The 20,206-nt window shown below is 37.3% G+C and overlaps 1 protein-coding gene across 2 annotated transcripts in view; it reads right to left on the reverse strand.

The window, feature by feature from the left end:
* Positions 1 to 8,120: 8,120 nt before the first annotated feature.
* Positions 8,121 to 20,206, reverse strand: part of LOC109008450 (DNA gyrase subunit A, chloroplastic/mitochondrial) — a 47,027-nt gene continuing 34,941 nt past the window's right edge. The window contains exons 23-27 of one of the 2 annotated variants that reach the window (XM_018988545.2): positions 10,677 to 10,813; positions 9,542 to 9,662; positions 9,387 to 9,441; positions 9,185 to 9,281; positions 8,121 to 8,523 (exon numbers count right to left, since the gene is read on the reverse strand). In XM_018988545.2, the coding sequence (XP_018844090.1) occupies positions 8,379 to 8,523; positions 9,185 to 9,281; positions 9,387 to 9,441; positions 9,542 to 9,662; positions 10,677 to 10,813 (555 nt within the window). In that variant the 3' untranslated portion in view covers positions 8,121 to 8,378. Of the gene's footprint in view, positions 8,524 to 9,184; positions 9,285 to 9,386; positions 9,442 to 9,541; positions 9,663 to 10,676; positions 10,814 to 20,206 lie in introns of both variants that reach the window. The other variant, XM_018988544.2, reaches the window with a different exon arrangement.

Raw genomic sequence — 20,206 nt, forward strand, 5'->3', positions numbered from 1 at the left:
TATATAAAAAGGGTGATGTGAGAATATATCACTACTATTCGTTATTTTATTATTATTTTTTATTTATTTATTTATTACTATTCACTATTATTTAATATTCTATTATTATCTTATTACTTCTCCTTTTTCATTATTACTACTATCCATCTACTACTCTTTTTGTATTTGATTTTTTTTTAATTTTTTATTTTACTTAATGATTAAGAAAGTGTGTATTAGTAAAATTATATATTTTTTTAATTTTTTCTTAGTGATTAAGGATGTTAAAAACGTACTTAAAAGAAAATGATAAAAAAAAAAAACTTGAAATGCACTTGGATGATATATGGGTTGTGATAGGATCATCTAAGAATAGCTCACTATAAAATCAAAAGCAAAATCATTATTTTGATTTTCTTTAATGTTAAAAAAACACAAACAAATTCATTAATGGTAACCTTTTTAAACATTTAAAAAAAAAATACACAATGGACACTTTTGGAGGCATATTTGGATCGCACCTGTAATATCCCGTATTTTAGTGTATTTTTATTGAAGGATTATTTTTATTTATTCAGAAATTTATTCTCGTATTTTAAAATTGGTTGGATTTTTAGTGAGTTTATTTTTATGATTTCAATTTGGTGAAAATTATTTTTATGTGCTTTCTTAATATTTATTTATTGTTATGCATTTAAATTGCTTTTAATATTTAAATTAATTACTGCGAGATTAAATTATTTCAATTTGACTTTACCATTACATTTAAATTATTTTATTTAACTTGTGGTTTTGAAATAGTTTCCGTTGGATCATTTTTGTGACCCAAGTTATGAGGATTGAACCTCATTTCTTTTCGCTCTATTTTTTCTTTCCTCTCATTTTTCTTTTCTCTTTCTTTTGTTTTCTTCCTTATTTCTCCTTCGGCCCTCTCTCCCGCGCGAACTGCTCCCCCTCCCTCTCCCCCGTGCATTTTTTCGTCCGCCCAGCCCACTGCCAACGCGCCGCCGTGACTTGCACCGCCAGGCCCACCGTCTTCCCCAACCGCCGATGAAGCCACCCCACCAACCTCAGCTCCATTCACGCCGACGTTAGCCACCACGAGCCCATTGAAGCCGCGGCATTCTTTTCGCCGTTGCGCTGCCATCACACCACCATTGGCCACCATCTTCACACCACTTCATCCTCGACCTCTTGGCAACCCATTGGACCCAACCCTACCTCCGATCCGTCACCGGTGAAGCACATCCAACTCCATTTCCGTTTTGAATATTTTTGGCCTTAAACCACCCCTTGTGCTGCCACTCACGGCCAACCTTCACCACCACTAGCTTTACCGATCTCCCTAGGCCCTACTCTATCATTTTTGGGTCTTCGTTTGTCTTCGTTGAAAAGTGGGTATCTGTGACCCACGGCCACAGTGTATTTTACACTGTTCTGCAGCTGTTTTTCCACTTCTTGCAGCTTCGTGATCCTCCGGAAATTATTATATGGCACTGTAAGTATTTTTCAAAAAATTTTTATGAATTTATGTATTTTTGCACTAACATATTACACTGTATTTAAACTGTTGATTGGTTTTGCCGGACTGAGTCCGATGAGTACGGGGGTCGGATGGTTTGGTGAATGGAGTTGTTTGGTTGGATTTGATTGGGTTGGTTATTGATGGTTGTGGATTAGAGTTGGTACATGTACATTTCATAATTTCATGCATGATCATGTTTGTAAAGGAAACTGGGTTTTCGTGTATTGTATTCATGTTCATGTGTTTATTGAAAACTAGGTTTTCATGTGAAATGATTTATTGGGTGCGTGTGTATCACGAACCCCAAGCCGAGATGGAGTATTATCTCGGTGGAGCTCCTCTGGTCACTCGAGAGCGTAATATACTGAATGACGTCCCATGGATTATCGCCGGGCGACAATGGGATCGGACGAGAGATTCGTGCTGACTCCGTAGTCCTTCTGCTGGCGGGGACTAGAGGATGCTTGGCTACGTACCGTTGGGCGCGGAACTGGGCATCGCTCGTTGTGTAGTGGATGTTTTCCACGTACGTGTTGGGCGCAGAAGTGGGCATCGCTACGAAGCCAGGGTGTGCGGATGACCCATAGGGGAGATCATGGTGCATACGTTAAAAATGAACTATTTTCTGGAAAAATAGCGTGTGTTGGATTTGTGTAAACCATTTTCTGGAAAAATGTTTTACGGATTATTTTTGGGCCAAATGGGATTTTGGCGTGTGTTGGAAAATAATCATTTTCGGGAAAAATGCTGTTTTGAGGAAAATGCATATTCATTCATATGCATGTTGGTTGCATTAAATGCATTTTATTTCTGATGATTATTTGGATTATATTTACCTGCGGTACCATGTTTGGTAACGCAGATTTTGATGCAGATGAGGAGGATGAGGGTGAGCCTGAGGAGACGGCTCCGCCCGAGGAGTGATCTGGGATCACTGGCTTGTTATCTTATTTTACTGTATTGTATTTTAATTTTGGATGACTGTATAACTACTTTTTAAACCCCTACTGATATTTAAATTGTATTTAAATTTTGGTACTTAGTTGACTAATCCGCTGCATTATTTTTGTACACTGTTGCATATACACACACACTTGGCACTTTCGTTGGGATGTGTGACCGTGTTGTCATCATCCCGGAGTCTCGATTCTCGCGTCCCTATACGTTGGGGTCGGGGGCGCCACAGCATCCAAGCATTTTCTGTATAAAAATCATAATCACTCATATACAAATGTAGCCCCCACTCCGCCCCCCGCCCCCACATGGGCGGGGTGGAGAGTTTCGTCCCCGTCCCCGTCCCCCACCCCCAGAGTGCGGGGGCAGGGGTGGGGGGTCATCCGTCCAGCCCCTCCCCCCCTACTGAGCCAAAGGCCCAGAAGCTGGGCCCATAAAATTAGAAGTTTAAAAAAAAAAAAAATTACATGAATAAAAATAATATATACATGATACAAATTTATATAATTAAGACTCTAATAAACTACTACTATAGACTACAAGTCTACTACCTAATAAACTAATAAAAAATAATAATAACTAAACTATTACAAAAATAAAATAGAAAGTCTAACCAATTATAAAATTACAAAGAAAAAAGTGTCAAAGGGACATTGTATCAATATTACAAAATTACAAATCAAATACATAATACGTACAACTGATTCAGATTTCAATATTATAAGAAATTAAGAATCTAAAAATAGAGGCGAGCTGTTTGGGTCTTTGACTGTGACATTTGGGGCAGCCGGATGGGTAGCCTTTTCAGACTTGAGCACATATTCATATTGCAGTGGAGATATACATCATCTGAATCGTCTCATCTGTTGCTATAACAATCAATACTAAAATTAATACTGATGAAATAGAAATGAATATAAATAAATCAAAATAATAAAATAAAAACAACAATTACCAGATGGTCCAGATCCAAACTGATCACCACCCTCTACATCGGTCTCTTTAAAACCTAAAACATCCTGAACATAAATATAATTTGCCATCGTCCAACTCTTTGTGCATATCAATGCCTCCACAGTTGTAGGAGACAATGAACTACGAAAATGATCCAATATGCGTCCTCCTGTACTAAAGGCAAACTCCGAGGCAACAGTGCTAATAGGGATGGCTAACAAACAACGGGCAATCTCAGACATGATGAGATATTTCTTTGTTACTGCCTTTCACCATCATAATATGTCGAAATTATCGTCATCTTGAATAAGATCCCCTTACAAATAATTGTCTAACTCTGAAACCACCTCTATAGATTGACGAACTAGTGTGTGATTATGTGCGAGGATCTTAGTCCATATCAATCTACGCTTCTTTGTTGCCCCGGTGTCTGGAGCAGGTATTGGGGTAGATGTAGGTGTAGGTGTAGTAGATGCAATATCACCTTTAATAGCATTAAACTCTTCATATAATTTATAAAGGGTATCTCAGGCCATCTCACCAACAAGATCAGTCCATGCCTGATCGTGCGCAAGTCTCAAACCATATAACATGCTTGAAATTTTCAGACGGGGATCAAGAATAACAGCCACATATAACAAAATATTTAGTCTAGTCAAATCTCCCAAATACTTGTCATATTTGACCCTTATGGTCAATGTCATCCCCATCATTCTTAGATTGGAACCCCTATATATGTCATCTAATTCTTCTTCCACTTTACATATTTGTTGACAAAATTCATGGGATGTAGGGTGCAAAGAAGCAGATAAATTCAATGTGACATTGTAATAAAACTCGAGAAAATCAACAAAAGTAGAAACTACCTCCTAATCATCATCATTAGGCTTTCCTAAACCCTCGTGCTCATAAAAGTATTTGACATATTGAATGTCTTCATCACCCAATAATTGAAAGGCTGTCTTATATTCTTGGGCCGCCTCCAACATCAAGAAGGTTGAGTTCCATCTAGTAGGAACATCAGTACAAAAACCCTTCTTTGATGTTATGTCAACAGTCTTCGCAGCAATCTTGAATTTCTCCAATCTAGAAGGAGAATGATCTCACAAATTTCACAGCCAGTCTAACTCGTGCAACCAAGTCATCAACATCTTTCAACCCCTCAGTCTCAATTAGATTCAAGATATGTGCAGAACATCTAACATGCAAATATTCACCACTCAAGAATGTCTTATTTGCCTCTTTAAGATAAGTCTTCAGATATCTCAAGGCGACATCATTAGACGAGGCATTGTCAACCGAAACTGTCAAAACCCGTACCAACCCCCACTCCTTTATTGAGGCCTCCAAGGCCTTCCCAATCGTCTCACCCTTGTGAACAATCATTTGACAAAATTTAAAAATTTTTTTATGAAGAATCCAATCAGAATCAATGAAATGAATAGTAAAAAACATATAATTGAAATTTTGGACAGAAGTCCAAGTATCGGTAGTGAGGCAAACTACCAAACTCGACAATTGGCCCCTCAAAACATCTTGATCTTTCCAGTATATCTTTTTAATATCATTTGCCATAGTGTGGCGAGAATGAAGCGTAAATCTAGGTTCCAATTCTTGGAATCATCTCCCATCCACAAACTGAAAATGTAGCTCGTCTATGATAACCATACAAGCTAACTTCCTTCTACACTCATAAGCATTATACTTCGTATGCCCTTTCAACGTTGGACCTCCACTACTCCCATCCGCCATTTTTTTAGTCCAATTTCTAGTTTAGATTGACTCTTTCTCCAGTAAGGATGTTAATATTAGATTCTTCTTGCATTGTTCCTCTTGATGAACCTTTAACTGGGATGTACCATATTTCCTATAGTGACATCCATATATTTTTCCATAATAATTACATTTAACTTGGGGGTTATTGGGGTCACCACCTTCTAGTTTGGTAAAATGAGACTAAACTACGGAAACAGGTTTCTTGCTTTGTGCGGGCTTGGGGGCGGGGCAAGGTATACTATCACTCCCAGAGGTTGGAGTAGGATTAGGTTTTGGGGTAGGGGTACTAGTAGAAGTAGGAGAGTTATCAGTGAAATCCCTTTGAGAAGACATTTTTGATTCCACGACACAATAAAAAATTATAAAATCAATCAACACACGACATAAGAAAATCATAATAATACACCACACATGAAAAAACAACGCAAAGTACAAAGCCAACACAATTTAGGAGTTTCAATTGGAATCCTAAATTGATTAAGGGTTCCAAATCCAAACATCTAGAGGATAGAAATAGTAAAATACAAACTACAAAAAAAAAAAAAACAATTAAACAAACAGAGAAGAGATAAATTTCAAACACATGCACAAATTTATCCACAACATACAAATTCGCAATTATTCTCATCCTCCATCTCCGATTCAACCCATCATTCCTCCAATCTCCAATCCAAAACTAAAAAAATAAAATCTAGGGTTTCAGATTTCTTACTTTTGAGTGGCGGCGAATGCAAAATTTCAAAATAAGTTCAAACGACGATAGAATAACTGGAGTCTCGGTGGTGCTGCTCGTGCAGTCGTGTGAGAGAGAGAGACAAAGAGACTGAAAGAACACAAGAGAGATCGAGATAGGGAGAGAGTGAGAGATGAGAGAGTTCGAGAAGGATGCGGGGCAGCTGGGCCGCGGGGGGTTCCTTAACTAAAGTCTAAAAGTGAAACAGCGCCGCACCGTTTCACTTACTTTTGGGGTTATATATAATTTTAATTATATATATATATATATACATACATTAAGCGGGATGGGGAAAAAGCGGAATGGGGCTTCGCCCCCTCCGTCCCCCGCCTCCGCAAGTCTCCTGGGGTGCATGCAGGCCCCTCCCCCCCCAAAATACTTGAGCGGACCAGAACCCCCGCCCCGCATGGGCGAGGGTGGGGCCCAACTGCCTACCCCTAACTTTTAGTTCTCAATTGATGTGTTTCATTATGGAGTATGCATTCTTTCCAAGTGAATAATTAGTTTTTCAAAGTATTAAGTTTGGTGGAAAAAATCTTGGACAAGTTTTGTGCACAAAAATTCTTCTTACTAGTTTTTTTAATAGCAACATATTTGACTTGAGTGACATAAATTAATGGTCAATTAGGATTTTTTGTAGTATTTACAAAAAATAAAAATAAAAATTTAAACTACAATATTAATTATGTTCTCACTATCAATGCAATATTAATTATAGTTTAATTATATATATAATTGAATTGGATGGTCTAAAGAAAGATAAACACAACAGTAAATGCTTAGGTAGGATTTGAAACATAACATTATTTGCTGACGTGGAATCCATATTGTCCAATAATCCTATCCCAACAACATGGGCATGCTTGGGTAATAAGATGAAATGAAAATTTTGTAAACAATAGTGAAATAGTTTATGAATAATATTGAAATAGTTTGAATTAAGATGTTTTATTGAATTTTAGGAAATGAGAGAGAAAAAAGTTAGAATAAAAATATTATAAAATTAAAATATTGTTTGAATATAATTTTTGTTTTAAAGTTTGAAAAAATTGTATTATTTTTTACATTTTGTTTAGAAGTTTGAAAAATTTGTAATGATTAGATGAAAATATTGAAGACTTGAAATTGAAAAGTATTTTGTATTTTAATAATATTTGAAAAGAAAATTTTGAAAAAAAGATAATCATGTCATCTCATCTAAGTGTCCAAACATGGCCTAAATGCACTAACAACATGATGGTCTCTTACCCTCAAGAATTGAAACATCCAATTCAATCAAGCAATAAGAGAGAAACTCTATGGAAAAGAGTTGGAAAATCCTTTGAACTATCACTAACATTTTACATCCAGTAATCATGATCTTCTAGCCCCAATTGTTTTTTTTTTTTTTCAGAGAATTAACTGAGCCAATGGATAAAATTCTTTCTACAATTCACCTATGCTGTCTCCTATTAATTCTCATCTCACCATTCTCATAGTTGCTTTCAGATCCACTGATTGTTATTTTGTTTCTCAATTCAATCTCACGCTGATAAGTTCAAATTGTTCTTTACATGGGAAGCTTGGCAATTAAGGCCGATATGATGAAGTGAGTTTTGTATTTAAGATGAGTTTAGATGTATTTGAATATTAAGATGAGTTTAAATATATTTATAAAAAGTTAAAAAAGATTGTAAATCCCACGTATAAAGAAGTATTGAGTTGAAAAATGTTATAGATCTCATATTTAAAGAAGTTTTGAGTTGAAATGCGTTTAATGATTTAAGAGTTTGATGTTTAGATATTAAATTTAGTTTAAAATTAGACTGAACTGAATTCAATCCAAGTTCCAATCAGGGCCTTACACTGTCCTTATTGGGCGTGTTTATAAGACTACGCAAAATAAGATGTGCCTAAGGCATGCAGCCTCAATTCTTTGGTACAAATGTTAGCATTCCATTCCGGCTCAGTTAAAGAAAACCGAGAGGAAAATATTGCAATGAATCCAATGCTTTATGTCCTAAAAGCATGTCTGTCATCCATGTATCTCATGAAAATGAGACATGGGATTTCCAAAGGTCTATATGTTTTCTTAAAAACACACTTCCATCGATGCTAAGCAATCGGACTGTCAAAATTTTGCGAAGAAACTAGAAAAGGTAAACAAAAAAGTCAGGCAAGAATGTGAACACAAGCAGGGGAGAAACTTAACAGGAAAACTTTGTCAGTAAAAGAAAATCTTCTCCAACTTGACGTATTGAAAAACATCTTTTTCATCAATGGAAATGGTTCCAAAAATTACAAACTGTACAGAGCAGTCCTACTTCAACTAATGCTACAGCTACATGAAAACAACATTTCACTCCCATGATCAGTCACTTACATGAGATGGAATAGGATGAACATCCTCCTCTGCTGGTACAGTACCTGTTGATACATATTTAAATTATATTGAAAGCTTAGTAGCAGCCATTGGAACTATGCAGATGCTCCCAGTGAAACTTGGCCATGGACTGCAGCAGCTTCAGAAGCTATTTCTTCCTCAGGGTCGGTATCTGTCGCTGAGATTAGAGATGCAGACTGAATCTTTCCAGTGTGATCTAGCCGCATCAAGATAACTCCCCTGCAGAATTATTTATTGGAGAAGACTAGATCAGAATAATGTAAATGATGAACTAATAAAAGCTACAATAAGGATGTTGAGAATACATCCAAAGGGGGTCGCATCATAGTATTTATATTATAATACATAAATAATAAACAAGAGAGGTAAAGCTTCTCAACTATTATCACAATTGTTTTAAACAAATCTCAGAACTTGGATATGCTACAAGCAGTTGAAAACTGGAAAATTCCGAATCTCAAGTAAACAGGCAGACAGAGAGGAGCCTGATAGGGGCGTGTGCTGCCCCTGACATGGACCATTTTGGCATTTGAAGATGTTTTCTTGTTAACAATGATTGTTTTCTACTTATCAAAAAACAAGGAATATTTTCTGTATATCCTAACTTGCTGCGTGGAATGTTGGTGCACCATTACAAACATATTGGGTTGAGCTTAAAAGTTGAAATCCATAAATAATACATAAATAATAAACAAGAGAGGTAAAAGTTGAGCTTAAAAGCTACATCCAAAGGGAAAACCAAAATTATTAGTTTCCGCATAAAGAGGAGCTGCTATGTTCATGCCTTCAAACTATATCATTGACTAAAGCCACAAAACAAGTAAAGGCAGGCAATTCTATATACATTTCAGTAAATAAAGAAACCATAGAAAATATGTACCTTGCATAGCGAGACTGTATCGAAACATCCCGAACCTTAATTCTGTTAACTGTACCACTTTGGCTAACAAGAACCACTTGTTCATCACTTTCACCATCTTCTGTAAATTCATATTACGGAATAAATAAATTATAAACCCGTACGAGAACCAAATAACTATAGGTATCAGACTATCAGCTTCAAGTAATACTCATAATATTACCTGCTAATGAAAACCCAACCACAAACACTGCAGCCAAGCGATCCTCAGCTGAAAACTGAAAATAGGGCAGCAGAAAAGAATAAGAAAAGCTACTATGTCATACAAATCAAAAGTCGTGGATTTGGACGGGGAAGTTTACATGATCTTCAAGATACCTTGTATCCAATCAAACCAACTCTGTTCAAAGGTGAAGCACGGAAGCTGCTCAAGGGCACCCGCTTTCCAAAACCACTTTCGGACAGAAACAACAGCCATGGGCCACTGAGGCGTTTAGTACTGTGTAAATAAGTATAAGATAAAATGTTCAATTGTTATGGACAAAATTGCCAAATTAAAATAAACAGCTAATTAACATTATGCTCATCATAGATAAAAGGACTAGTAAAAATTATATAAAAAAAAGGAACGCCAAAAGGCAACCTCTTTCTCACAAACATAAACAGCTGATAGCTGATATGACAGCAACAAGGAGCGGGGAGAAGAATCGAAGCAATTTGCCACGTTTGTTTTCACAGTTCATCTCGACTCATCTCATCCCATCTCATTTAATCATTACAATTTTTTCAAATTCCCACACAAAATAAAATAAACAATTCAACCTTTTCAAATCTCAAAACAAATATAATCTTAAAAAAATATATCCTAACAATATTTTATTCAACTTTTTAATTTTAATCTCAACTCATCTCATCTGCTCTGCGAAAACAAACGAGCCTTGCTCTATTCATCCAATAAAAGGTTCAATCCAGAACAGATAACTGTATTGCAATGGGTTCTGATTTTTTTTTTTTTAAATCCTCTGGTGAATTATCCGATTATTTGAATACCAGTGCCAGACAAACATTACTAATCTCAAAACCAGAGAGGAAACACATACTTTACTTCCAAACAACAATACTTGGCAGAACCTAGAGATCGAAAACCAAGAAAAAAGTTCAGATTCTCTAGCGTTAAAGCATGTCTATAGATTTTCCAAGAATGTCCTGACTATGGCTGGTAATTAATCATACTGTGGATGCCCAAAATTGTCACACCCAAACCAGACTTGTATCAAGTCACCAAGCCAACAATCATACCAAATACATTAAAACATCAAATTTTAAATTGATAAAATGAATGCCAAGAGTAACAACCCCCAAACAAATTAAACACACTGATTCTGATAAGGTTAATGGGTCAGGGTAACAACTTGCAATTATTACTAACCAACCAAACCATAATCTTAAATGATGTCCAGCCCAATTAAGTAATAACAAAACTTGAACATCAAGAATGACGAAAAATAATTGCCTGCTTGGGTTAGCTTCTGTCACCATTTCCAACTCTTTCCGTTTAGCTGCTGGTATAATGTCCATGCTTGCTATCTTATCCTCTCCTTTTAGTCTCATGGCCACTGCACCCCTAGTATTTCGGCCTTGTGCTCGAATCTGAGCAACAAAAACAACAGCGAGAACAATATCAGATACTGAATTAGCTCAAGAATCACGATCTGCATCATAGGACGATTTAAAGAGATTTTAAATGAAAAATGGCGAAGTTTCTTTTTCTATAATTATGATTATTATTATGTAGTGGAGTTTCTGTAGGTTATCCATAAATTTTATTAAAAAATAACATTATGAAAACATAACACAGCTAGTTCTCCACTATAATGAGAAGAAGCAGGAGCATCCCAAGCAATTCAAGATCCAGAAGGCTCGGTAGTCTCCAAAAAGAAGAGAGAAAGTCATTTCTATAAGCAATGGGAATGTTCCGATCTTTAAAAAATTATGCCACTTTTAATGAGCTTGCACAACACAGCGAGTTCTCTACCAAAATGAGAAGCAGCTGAAGCACACCAAAATAAATCCCAGAGCCAGAAGGCTCACTAGTCCAGAAACAAGTGAGAAATTCTTTCTGTAAGCAACGAGAAAGATCCAAATTTTTTAAAAATCATGCCACATTTATCGAGCTTACATGGTTAGACTCTTTTTTTTGGCACCGGGTGTCCGAGAACAGAGTCCCGACTAGTCCCAGAGGTGCACAATTACGTGGTTAGATTAAAATGGATTTATATGTTTTTCTATCGGGATTCATGTGTTTTAAAGAAAAATGTAATCCAATAACATTGGAGCACATCTCCATGGACTGAAAAAGAAGAAAGCTCAAGCACAAAGGACTTTGATTTGCTTTACGCACAGATAAAATCCTGGAAACCATTTCCTCGGGAAAAATGGATTTATATGTGATCAATGGATATGATTGCAGCGTTGCTATTGGCTATTACAGGAGGCCTTTAAGAGTCATTATGTATTGTTTATTCCTACTTATCTTTTGATAAGTTAAGCTTTACTAAAAATAAAAAAAGGATGTTATCCAGGAACACGGAGTATACAAACATAGACCTAATTAAAAAAAGAAAATAGTAAAAAATCATTAAAACTACAAATATATAATCAAAGATTGGACAGCCACGGAAGAGAAAAGGGTTCTCAAGAAAACATTCTTCACTCCTGCCACCATCTTCTTGCATTTATCAAAACTCGGTCACTCCTTTCCTTCCATATGCACCACATAACCCAAGACAGAATCAGCTTCCATAAAGTAGCACTCTCAAAAGTATGGAACCTACCTCTCCAACACGCCAATAGAACTACCACTTCTTTTTTTCTGATCAGTAAATAGGAATTTTATTAAAATTAGGCGAAGCTAAGTACATGGGACATATACAGGAACCACAACTATGCATGATTGTCTAAAGATACAAGAAAATCATATAGGTTCATGCCATTAAAGTCTATTACAATTGACCAATGGAATAATGTATGAAGGAAAAAAGTTATAATCTCTCTCATTGTCCGTTCACGATCCTCAAAACTCCGACCATTCCTCTCCATCCATATGCACCACAGTAGGCAGATCGGTATCATCTTCCACATCATTGCGATTTGAGAATTACCTCGAATGCCTTGCCAACTGGCCAAAAAGTCAACCCTTCTTGACATTATTACCCAAACGAGTCCCACTCTAGCAATGCAATCCAATTTAATCAATAGGCCTTTTCTTAGATTATCTACGGTAAGAATCTTCCCTAGTGAAGCTGTCCATACAAAAAAAGAAGTTCTTAGGAGGGCCTTAGTCTTCCATATGTTCTTCCATGGGAATGTTCTTGTAGAGTGTCATGAGGCACTTGTAGTATGACTGTACAATAAATTTCCCTTCATGGATTGTGGCCACTTAGATGCCGTTTGGATAGTGAGTTGAGATGAAAGTTGAATAAAATATTATTAGAATATTATTTTTTAATATTATTATTATTTTGAAATTTGAAAAAATTGAATTGTTTATTATATTTTGCGTGAAAATTTGGAAAAGTTGTAATGATGAAATGAGATAAGATGAGATGAGACACTTTCACTATCTAAACGAGGCCTTAACTTATCCGCTTCTCCAGTCACTCTACAAGTATACACAAGGTTGAAGAAATTTCTAAATGTATCAATTTCCCAATCTTGGACAGCTTTAAGGAAAGTGATATTCCACTAAGGAGAGCCACTAGAGAGATCCATGAGCTCTTCTCCGGAAGCCTCATTTCTTCAGGTGATGCCATATAGTATTGTGTAGGTTTCTTTGAGGATTCAATCTCCACACCATAGGTCATTCCAGAATTTAATTCTAAAACCATCTCCAACTGCAAAATGAGCGTATTGATGAAGATTGGTCAACCCTCTTCTTATTTGTTTCCAAAGCCCCACTCCATGTGATCCGCTCACCTCATTCAAGCACCATCCTCCCCACAGTCCACCATATTTTAACTCTATAATCACCCTGCATAAAGCTCCCCTCTCTTCGTGGTATCTCCACAACCATTTACCCAATAAAGCCTTGATCAAAACCAACAAGTTCCAAATTCCCAACTCGCCTTCTCGTATAAGGGTACAAACCATAGCCCAATTCAGCAAATGAAATTTGAATTCTTCGTCTATTCCCCCAATAGGAAATCTATTTGCAATTTCTTTATCCAGTGAGACACTTTGCATGGTATTGGAAATAAAGATAAGCAAGGAGGCAAGTTGTATAGAGTACTTTTTATCAACGTAACTCTACAAACTTTGGACAAATAAATCCTCTTCCATCTCGCCAGTTTACGCTCCATTTTTTCCAACACTCTATCCCAAACAGACTGCGATTTAAAGGAGGCACCTAGTGGAAGACCGAGATACTTCATTGGCAAGGTGGAGACTTTGCATCCCAAAATATTAGCCAAGCTCAAAACACTTGGAACATTTCCAACCGGAACTAATTCTGACTTGGCAAGATTCACTTTCAAACTTGAAGCCGCTTCAAAGCAAAGTAAAAGAGCCCGCAAAGCTTGAATATGGTTATGATTAGCCCCACAAAAGACAAGAATATCATCTGCAAATAAGAGGTGAGTCATCTCAAGCGTGCTGATTCTTGCATCCCCTACAACAAATTGAGATAGAAATCCACCTTCCACAAGACCTGCGATCATTTTATTAAAAGCTTCTATTATGAAAACAAAGAGTAACGGAGATAGGGGATCACCTTGCCTCAAAACCCTCCTCGAACTTCCGAAGAAACCCATTGGGCTACCATTCACCAAGATAGAGAAACATACAGTGGAGATGCAAAATTTGATCCAAGAGCACCATCTTGCTCCAAGTCCAAACCTCTCGAACATGTGTAACAAAAAATTTCAGTTTACACAATCATATGACTTCTCCATGTCAAGTTTGCATAATAACCCAAGTTCACTCGACTTGATGCGACTCTCCCAGCATTCATTGGCAATAAAACCCGAGTCAAGGATTTGTTGACCTTGTATGAATGCATTTTGGGGCTTGGATATGTACTTCTCCAATACCGTACTCAATTTAAGAGCGAAAACCTTCGAAGGGATTTTGTACATTCTACTCACCAAGCTAATAGGACGAAAGTCCTTAATCTCCACCACCTTAGGCTTCTTTGGGATAAGAGTAATGAAAGTAGCATTTAGGCTATTTTCAAAAATACCTCGTTCATGAAACTCATGGAAGAAGCTCATAATGTCATGTTTAACTATCTCCCAACATGCCTTAAAGAAGGCCATAGTGAACCCAGCAAGACCCGGAGCTTTGTCACCAGCCATACTTCTCACCACCTTGCGAATCTCCACCTCCTCGAAAGGCCACTCTAGCCAACTTGCTTCTTGTTGATCGATCGACCCAAAAACAAGGCCATCCAAACAAGGTCTCCATGATAATTGTTCTGAAAGTAGTTGGTAATACAATCCGTGATCTTAGACGGATTCGATGTAATCCTCCCATCTACCAACAAGGACTCAATGGCATTGTGTCTTCTATGTGAATTAGCCATGATGGAAGAACTTTGTGTATTTATCTCCTTTTAGCCATAAAGCCCTCAATTTTCGTTTTTGTAAGATCTCTTCCATTAAAGCCATCCGTTCAATATCCAAGGTGACTTGCTTTTTGCGAGCCTTTTCTTCTTCTAAAAGCCCCCTCTCCTCCTCCACGAACTCCAAACCCTGTAAGGCCTCGTTTGTTTTCGCAAATGAGATTAGTTGATATTAAAGTTAAAAGTTGAATAAAATATTGTTAAAATATATTTTTTTAATATTATTTTTATTTTGGAATTTGAAAAAGTTGAATTGTTTATTTTAATGTGAAAATTTGAGAAAGTTGTAATAATTAGATGAGATGAATTGAGAGGAGTTGTGAAAAAAAACGAGGCTTAATTCGTAGAGTATGGACTTCTTTCGGTGTTACACATTCCCAAACATTTGCTCATTCCACTTCTTTAAGTCCTCCTTCAAAGCCTTTAACTTACAAGCAAGCACATAACTTGGGTTGCCCTGTATGAGATAGGAAGACCACCATTGTCTAACTCGCTCAAAGAAGCCTTCATATTTCAGCCACATGTTCTCAATCTTGAAATATCTTTTACCTTCTTGTATGCCTCCACAATCAATGAGAATGGGGAAGTGATCCAAACATAACTTTGGAAGCTGTTTTTGGATTAGATCTCGAAAGTGTGCTTCCCAATTTGGGCGAAATGAGGAATCTATCAAGTCTTGACCAAGCTGGAGTTCTCTATTACTGGACCATGTTAATGTGCCACCCACTAGAGGAATGTTCAGAAGATCTTGCTCATAAATAAAGTCTAAAAAATCCATAATTGCTGAGCTAGAGCTAGGACCTCCTAGTTGTTCACTTGGGAAGCGAGCGACGTTAAAATCTCCCCAATGCACAAGGAAGGCTCCATAAGCTACAAAGACCAGTTAATTCATCCCACATGCCTCTTCACTCAGTAATAGTATTGGGACGATAGACACTGGCAAAGGACCATTGATAACTATCTCTCACATTCGTGAAAGAAGTAGCCACAATATATTCCCCCCACACGCTCATCCGTTTTTTAACCGCCCTTTTATCCCATATTACCAAGATGCCTCCCAAAGCCCCCTTAGACGGCAAATATGACAACCCCACTTGACAACAATTCCACAAACTCCGTATGATGTTATGGGAGATGAGTTCCAAATTTGTCTCTTGCAAACATACAACATCCACTCTCCAACTACGAAGTTGGTTTCGTACTTCGGTGCGCTTCTATAATTTGATCAACCCCTTTACATTGCACGAGACTATTTTGAGCTTCATAAAACCACTGATTTTGCACTACCCTTCATCCCACCACGACTCGCACTTCCTTCATAGTTTACCGAACAAGTAAGTTGCTTTAATTCCCTTTGCCTTTTCTTGGCTGAATGGCTCTTCATGGTTGCATTGGACTGCCTAGCTTCAATGACAACAAGTAAGACCAAGAACTGATCTTCATAACCGATACATGGGAGCCCAACACACAATTGAATCTCCTTGGCTTTAAGTAAAACCCAATCGAATGCAAGTTGTTTTATCAGTGGGGACATTGAATTCAATGAAGTAGGCTCGACCCAATGATCATCATCTCCAATATTCCTACATTCTGCTACCTCTACCAGCTATAACTCCCCCTCGTTATTATTCTATCCAGAGACGCTGGGCTTGAATATAACCAAGGTGCCAACATCGATTTGGTTGTCACCCTTAAAACTGTCCCCCATCGGCATCTCAACATCCATTGGAGGCTCCCATGCAAGCACAACAGGTATAAGACTTCCAACTATGTCAAAGAAGGTCGCCAGCTCACTCTAGCCCTCTTCCTCTGTCCAGGAACCCTTCATACGTTCAGAATGGACATTTTAGCTTCTAACACCATCAGTAACATCAACTCTGGTACGCCGTCGACTAGAGGCCCACCCACAGGTCGCTTGGTCCAGGTAGTGGGTTCTGCATGTTTTCGATTACTAGCAAACCCCTCATACATTCGAAATAAGCGGTCTCGACTTTGATCTCTGTTGTCAGCGTCAACTCTGGCGATGGGTCGACCAGAGGCCCACCCCCCAGGTCGCTTGGTCCGAGAGGTGGAGTCTCTCTTTCCCGTTACTCACAGGCCTCTCGTACATTTGAAACAACCAATCTCAGCTTTGATCTTCGTCGGCAACATCAAATCTGGCAATGGGTCGACCAGAGGCCCACCCACTAGGTCGCTTGATCCCGACAATTGCTTCTGTGTGTTCGTCGTCAAGTCATTGTTGATAATAGGCACAAGGCCCATTTCAAGAGGCCTTATGTTTAGCTCGCTAGCTTTTGGGCTTGGTTGGAGCTAGGAGTGCCACTCACATGGTGCGGTGCGGGGCAGGGCGGGGGTGGACCCACCACCGCACCCCGCCCAGCACCATGAGGGGGAAGGGTTTCCAACCCTGCCCCAGTACAGGGGGTGGGGTTAAAACCGCCCCGCTCAACCAAATGACCCATTTGGTCTATAAATTATTTTTGGGTCTAAATTTTTTTTTAGAACCAAATTATAATATAATTTAAATTTATACATTCAGAAAGAATATAAACTAATTAGAGTTGTATTTTAGATTAACTTGACCTCCTAGGTCAACCTTTATATAGGAGGGTCAAGGCAATTCAATAGTCATACTTAAGTAATGTGGGGCATGTCGATTTGCCTGAGTATCTCTCCTACGACGTATTCACAGCTGGTCGAAAGGCCTGTGATGTGGTGCAGTAACTAGCATGTGCGCGCGGTTCTTCAGGGAAACCATGAGGTATCCTTAATTGTTTATATTGAATAAGAGTATAGGTGATTGAGTAAGAAATGGTAAGTTTGTGCAAAGAGTTACCTTGTTACAAGTTCAAATGTCTTTTAAAAATAAGTCTGAATGGGTGAAAAATACAATTTATGAAATTGCACGTTCATGCTCATGCATCCATGTTCATGTTTACCTTATGCATGCTTATGTTATCTCTGTGTATGTTTTTGACATAACTTGTTGAGATTTCTCAAAATCTCATTGTGGTAGTTTCCACTACCATTCCCCCTAGAATGGTAGAAGTTGTAACAAGTTTAGGAGATAGCTAGCATAATAGATCTCTTAGAAGATGAGTATACCCTCCAAGCCTGTTTTGAAGAAATCAAATTCTATATGGAAATCATCATGAGATTATTAGAGGACCTTAAGGGATCCTAGAGGGAAATCGTAAGCCCCATTGGTCGTTAGGAGTTGAAGAAAGTCTTACATTTGAGAATCGCCTCAAGGCAATTGATAAATTTATAGAGACCATTTTGAAGCTAATAATCGAGATCCAGGAGATATTAGGCCTGGTTTGGTTACACAGATGAGATGAGATGAGATGAGATGAGATAAAAGTTGAATAAAATATTGTTAGAATATAATGTTTTAATATTATTTTTGGATTTGAAAAAGTTGAATTGTTTATTATATTTTATTTTGTAAGGGATATTGGGAAAGTTGTAATGATCTCATCTCATCTAATCTACCAAACCAGACCAGACCTTAGGAAACAAAGGATAATGTTTTTTTTTTTTAATAGTAGGTACCCTACTTTTGTGTTAAAACATGATATTTTGGGATTAATAGATTATGTTAAGGTACCATAATGTATTGCTCAAGCCCTTGTTATATTTTTTCTCCCACTGCGATTTATTCATACTGCTAGGAACTTACTAGGTGCATTGCATGTTAACTTTCATGAATGAGGAGTATGTAACCCAGTGTTGCCTGTCCCAATGATTCAATCACTCTCAAATACCAAGCAAGGGTTGGGAGCGTCACAATCAACATCAATAGCCTCATGTTTCTTTAGGATAAGAACATGAAACATTGCATTCATACTTGTGAAAAACTTGCCTTTAGCATGGAAATAAAGAAACGCCTTCACAATGCTTCTTTTACAACCCACCAACAAGTTTGGAGAAATGTCAAAGGAAAAACTATTGGAGCCTGTGCACCCATTGTTCCCATCCTCATCAAGAGAATCAAATGAAGTGCACCCAGCTTAGCTCTTCTGTTGTACTATTCTGTACACATGCTCTTGAGAAAACACAATATGATCACTTATCACAGAATGATTAGAGGAGATTGTGCTACTCACATCTGAATAAAACATATAACGGACCGAACCGAGACTAAGACCAGTCGGTCTCGGTCCGGTCCCGGGGCTGGGTTTTTCCACCCCGGACCAGACCAACAAAATAGTAAAATAAAATAAAAAATATTTTATAAATATTATTTATATAATAATGGTATAATTAATTATATAATTTTCATCTAATCTATCACTATTTACAATATAAAATTTTAAATATGTAAATTGTAATTACAAATTAATATTAATGTAATTAACTAATTTATGATATGAATATCAATTAACTAACCTATCATGTATGGACGGGGACCTATGGAGCATCATATACTAAATGTAAAAAGTTTAATATAGTTCATTATGCATTAACTATCATAATACATTGACATATTATAGGTTAGTAACAAATTAGTAATTAACATCACCAATATAATTATAATTAATTATTTTTTTAATGAGTTAGTTACATAATCAACATTAATAATTCACTTAATTTATATTTAGTAATTTAAATAAATTTTTTTATTAATTTATTTGAAAAAAAAAAGAAGAAAAAAATAAAATATAATTGGCCGGATGGACAGGACCAGACTGTTAGCTACCGGACCAGACCGTTAGCTACCGGTCCATCATTTTCCCCTAACCGGATCGTACCAAACATCCACTGACCGATTTACACCCCTTGCCATCACTTGTCACCCACTCTTAACAACAGCGCTCTTGATTTTTGTCTCCAACTCACCTCCTCCAAAAGTATGATCCACCCCCACTCCTTACTAGCAATAATCTCTCAATTTATCCTCTTCACTTAATGCTCACCCTTCTAAATTACCATGATCCGTCATGTCATTTAGAATAAGTATATCTCTACATTTACAAACACCTCCTCATTTCAAATTCCAAGATCGGCTTTCAATGCCTTAAGCATGCACTCCAAGCTTGGCGAACCTTGAAATTATTAGAAGTCCGCGAACCCCTTGGCTATTAGCTACATATTTACAAACCAGAATTATTTTTTACCACCAAAGCTCTTACCACAATCCAACATGATAGGGATGCGATCCGGACATATCCTGGGCAATCTCCATTGGGTAACTTCAAGAAACTGTCCTTCCCACTCAAGGGTAAAAAAGAAAACCAATCGCTCCTGGACCAGGAAGGAATATCTATTGTTAGACCAAGTAAAATTTTCACCAGGCAATGGAGGAATAATGAGATTTTACTTGAATATAGATTCTAAAAAGCTGTCATTTTTTGACAAACCTCACTCAATCTTCACTAGGAAAATGAGTTACATTAAAATCTCCACCAATACATCAGGGCAAA

Source organism: Juglans regia, chromosome 7 (genome assembly GCF_001411555.2).
Source record: "Juglans regia cultivar Chandler chromosome 7, Walnut 2.0, whole genome shotgun sequence".
In the NCBI taxonomy this organism is placed as follows: Eukaryota; Viridiplantae; Streptophyta; class Magnoliopsida; order Fagales; family Juglandaceae; genus Juglans; species Juglans regia.